This window comes from Doryrhamphus excisus, linkage group LG2, assembly GCF_037039965.1.
Source record: "Doryrhamphus excisus strain RoL-2023G ecotype Guam linkage group LG2, RoL_Dexc_Guam_v1.1, whole genome shotgun sequence".
Taxonomy (NCBI): domain Eukaryota; kingdom Metazoa; phylum Chordata; class Actinopteri; order Syngnathiformes; family Syngnathidae; genus Doryrhamphus; species Doryrhamphus excisus.
Window position 1 is genome coordinate 2,318,541 of NC_136358.1, and position 4,522 is coordinate 2,323,062.

Below are 4,522 nucleotides of genomic sequence, written 5' to 3' on the forward strand. Positions count from 1 at the left end.
GCACCTTTTACAACGTCACTACCTACGTCCATATAGGTAAAATAAAAAAACAAAACTAAAAAAACTAACGTTTTTTTTAAATCATATACATTCAGTGTGTACACAGTATAGTGGTTAGCACCAAGGGTGGGTAACATTGCAGATTTTGGTATGGATCTGATATCAAGCAACTTCAGGGTGATATTGCCAATACCAATCATTTTTACGTGAAACATTTCAAACTGATTTTGCCTTGAATTTGTTTATCACGATTATTATCACAGTAGAACGCAGAACAAATATTTTAACAAAAAAAAAATTGGTCAGCTGGGATAGGTTCCTGCTCACCCTTGATGATGCTCCATAGTTGGGTAACCCAAGATTTCGTAAGGAAGGAACACAAAAACAAAACCTGAGACAATTGACAATGTTGGCTCACTTGACTCATCCATTCATGCACCCAATAATTTCTGATACTGAGTCAACCCACACAAGTACAGGGAGATCATATAAACTCCACATGCTCAAACAGAAATTCAAACCCAGATCTTCATTCTGTGAGGCAAACATCTTGCCTCTTGGCTGGCATCTGTGCAGCCTTGACTCATATCGCTTATGAAATTATGGACACCGCTCAAGTAAAGCAGCATTTTAGATTCTGCAAGCAAGAAGAGTTGAGGCGTATGGTTACAAGGCACCATAAATGCAGCTCCACGCAGACCAGAAGACCTGATGCAGGGAAGCAGGTGCGGAGTGGGGAGAGGGTCAAAAGGTCATTGTGTAGAACCTCATTTGACAGTTGTGGAGTCCATGTGCTGTTCTGTCATTGGGAACACCTGTGGGGAGACCACAATCTGACATATATTTTATGTACATATATAAACATACCCAGATAACAGCTATTTTATTATTATTGTTATTATTATTTATTTCTGTAACACTTGTATTGATTAGGGTCTTGGGCAAGCTGATGCTTTTTCCAACTGGTTTTTGGGCACAAAGGTAGACACACCCTGGACTGGTCACCACCCAGTCACAGAGTACATATAGAGTAGGCAAACAACCAGTCACATTCACACTTATGGACAATTTAGTGTCACCAGTTCACCTAACATGCATATATTTTGAATGTGGGAGAAAGCTGGAGTATCCAGAAGAAACCCATAGGGAGAACATGCAAAGTCTATATAGAATTGCCCAAATGATTTGAACCCTTGTTCTCGTCACTATCTACAGTATTTGATTTTATATAATATACTAATAGATACAGTATATCTGTGTACAATTGTAAACTGCATTTCACATTTACATTTACACTGCACATTTACATGTATGATCTGGTTTGACACTATTGATTAATACATTATGCACAAGACACTGTTGACACATTTTTCTTTGTATTGTATTTTGTGTTTTTTTTTTTAGTTTTTCTACTTTGTTGTTATTATTTTACTGTTGTTTATATTAAAGTATCTGTAAATGTGGTTCCTGTAGCAAAGTAATTTCCTGCTCAGGACCGATAAAGTAGCCTCTAACTGGCCTTCACGAATTCTCTCGCGACAGGTAAGCAGTTCTCGCAGGCGGATTGTACCACGTGTCTTCTGTATCCAATCAGAGGGCTAGCGCAGACGCGCGCAACTTGATTCAGGAAGTTGCTACTCACCGCTAAACGTACCCGCTTGTTGGTGAAAAAGAGGCCGGTTTCAGGCAAAAATGGCAACTGGCCCTGGAGCTACTGGTGCAACTGGTGCATCGGGATTCGGATGTGATGATAGTTTGTACCAACAAGGTGAGATAACATTTACGGTTTTTTGTCAGTTTTATTTGAATGTAGTCTTCCTGTCTCGACGATGAAAACAATACGTCATTGTACTCCTGACAGTTTTGGCGTCCTTTCCACTATGTGACACAACCGAAGAGGATCTTAGACAGAATCCTCAGCTCTGCAAACTCCTTGCTACTCTGGCACAGCATGTGGATAAAACAGGACTCACTACTCCTCTGAAAACAAAGCTGGAAAAGGTAGAAATAACAAATATGTTTACAGCAGTGATTCCCATCTACGCGGGAAATTATACGATTTCGCTTAATTTGTCCAAAAGTTATTATTTATTTACTACTAATAATTGATATTTGTTAATCTATCTATGCAGGTCACATATAGTGAGAGGCAGCGCAAGTATGTGCTCTTCCAATAGATAGGACAGTTGTTAACAGTTGACCTTTTTTTTTTGCTCACTCCATAATACATTCACGAACATAGTCAAGATAAATATTTACAAAATTTTCACCTGTGACTGCTTTTCTTCAGACGGAGCAGAAGCTACAGAGCCAGCGGCGTGTCTGGCTGCGCTCTGAGAGCCTCTACAGATCACTGCAGGAGATGATCCAGGACTACATTGATCGGAAGCATCGTTCAACTGCACCACCAGACCAAAAGATGGTAAAATACTACAACAGGCCATTAATTAACAAATATCTGCCACAATAACGATAAAAATTACTTTTTAATGTGTTCAGTTTTATGACACAATGGAAAGGTGCCTTCTTGTGGCCATGTGTGCCAGACAGTTGGATCTCAGCAACACCACCAATCCGGATCAGCCTTCTCTTCTAGGCTTGACCCCCCAGCAAGTGATGGAGCTTATGCCTTCAGAGACCGTACGTAATAGAATATTTTTTTTTGCCTGGTATTATCACATGGGAAATATTTGGATGTTTTCTTTTGTAAGTGACGTATATTTTGCCTGTTGTATGCCAGAATGTACAAAGAATGAAGCAGATACTACCCACAGAGCTGGAGGAACATCTAAAGAAAAAGTGTTTTAGCTACCTCTCCTACTATCAACCTGAATGGGGTGTGCTTTCTTTACAAACACAAATTGATCATGTTACCAAGTTGATCTTTCAATAATATGAGTGTTGCTTTATTTCTAGAGAATGACAGCGAAGGTCTGAAGAAAAGCAAGTTGTCTTATCTGTCTGGCCAAATGGACAAAGACAGGAAAAGGGCAGAGTGTTTTAAGGAAAGCTCCTATGAAAATGCAGTTCTCCTGCAAAGACAGACACAGTTGTGCCTTTCTGTGAGTTGAATATACAGTAGTGTAATTATATTCTTTTTGTGGACCAAGTGTTGTTAGTTTTAGCTGTTTTCACTGTCATAATTTAACGCTTACTTAATTAGAAGCGTTCCATAGCATATTTGAATGAAGCCCACTCTCTGCAGTGCATGTTTTCCAAAAACAATTTAGCCAAAGTAATGTGCAGCACTATATTTACTGTAACTTCTCCAGGAGATGACAAAGTGTGTGCAGCTCCTGCAGTCTCTCATCTTGGAGCGTTGCTCGACGATCCAGGCAGATTTGGACAGGAAGAAGTTGGACTACTTTGAAGGAAAATGTGAATTAGTCTTGCAGAAGATCAAGTAAGGAGTTTAATGTCTTAATAAATGTGTTGTATTGCCAGATTTTAAAATAATGTTTCTGTTTATTCTTTTTTTAAGGGCCGAGATGGCTGGGATTCAACTGGACACGTACACAGCAGAGTCAATATCTGCCCACAGAAAAATAAGGTTTTTTTTCCTTTTTAAAATTGATCATGGATTTTTATTTTGCATATTTTAAGATTTTTTTTTTTAAGCTAAAAGTTTGTTTTGCTGTAACATTTTATTTGTTTTATTTGTACTTATTTTATTGTTTACTAGTTATATATGGCTTGTGCAGCACTTAGATCAACACATGTTTTAAATGTGCTGTCGAAATAAAGTTTGACTTGACTTTCACTTCTGTCATTTTCTCATTGCAGGATAAACCTGGAGTCAGAGCTGCAAGCCTACCAGGCGGAAAAACAATCTGTGGAGTTAAAACTTTCATCCTTTCAGATCTTGGGCAGGGAGTTTGACACCCTGGCGGAGGAGTACTGCAAATTACGACAGGAGATTGAAATGAAAAACTGGGCTCTGAAGGAATTTACCAAGGACAACAACAGTTGATGATCCTACATGGATTAATTTAATGCCATTCACAACATCACTTGTGTACTAAATAATAAGAATGGGTTGCCTTTACTTTTCGTTTAATAATACAATGCAGGAGTAACCACCAAAAGACGTCAGGGGATGTTAAAATCATTTTTCCAATCTGTTAAGTTGTTTAGCTCCTAGGGTGAGTAAGCCAACACATGAGGGTGAGAAGAAAATTCCACACAATTCACCGACAATTAGTTTGTGTATATACTGTAATGTACAATACTCTCCACAAGAGGGGAGCATACGAACGAAGACCAAGGTCAGCCATTGTCCAATCCAAAAAAGCAGTCTTGTATTCATTAGATTTGTGCCACATGCAGTCGATTCCAAATTACAATTATTTGCATAAAAGTATTGCTATTGCTGTTTCTGAACGTTTGAACGTTTTTCTTTTGTCGGGAAAAATACAGAAAAAGAACAAGCTCTCCACCCCTAAGTTTTTTTAGCTCTTGTATCCGAGCTCATTAACATTGAGCAAGTGTACAACAACCGGAAGTGTGCGTCAGCAAATCATCT

The 4,522-nt window shown here is 38.7% G+C and overlaps 1 protein-coding gene across 1 annotated transcript; it reads left to right on the forward strand.

Annotated features, from left to right (window-relative positions):
* The first annotated feature begins 1,605 nt into the window (after positions 1 to 1,605).
* On the forward strand, positions 1,606 to 4,347 carry haus4 (HAUS augmin-like complex, subunit 4). Its single transcript, XM_058068121.2, has 9 exons — positions 1,606 to 1,768; positions 1,862 to 2,001; positions 2,291 to 2,422; positions 2,500 to 2,640; positions 2,741 to 2,837; positions 2,917 to 3,062; positions 3,273 to 3,403; positions 3,482 to 3,550; positions 3,784 to 4,347. The coding sequence occupies exons 1-9, from the start codon at positions 1,693 to 1,695 to the stop codon at positions 3,968 to 3,970; spliced, it is 1,119 nt and encodes a 372-aa protein (XP_057924104.2). The 5' UTR covers positions 1,606 to 1,692; the 3' UTR covers positions 3,971 to 4,347.
* Positions 4,348 to 4,522: the final 175 nt, after the last annotated feature.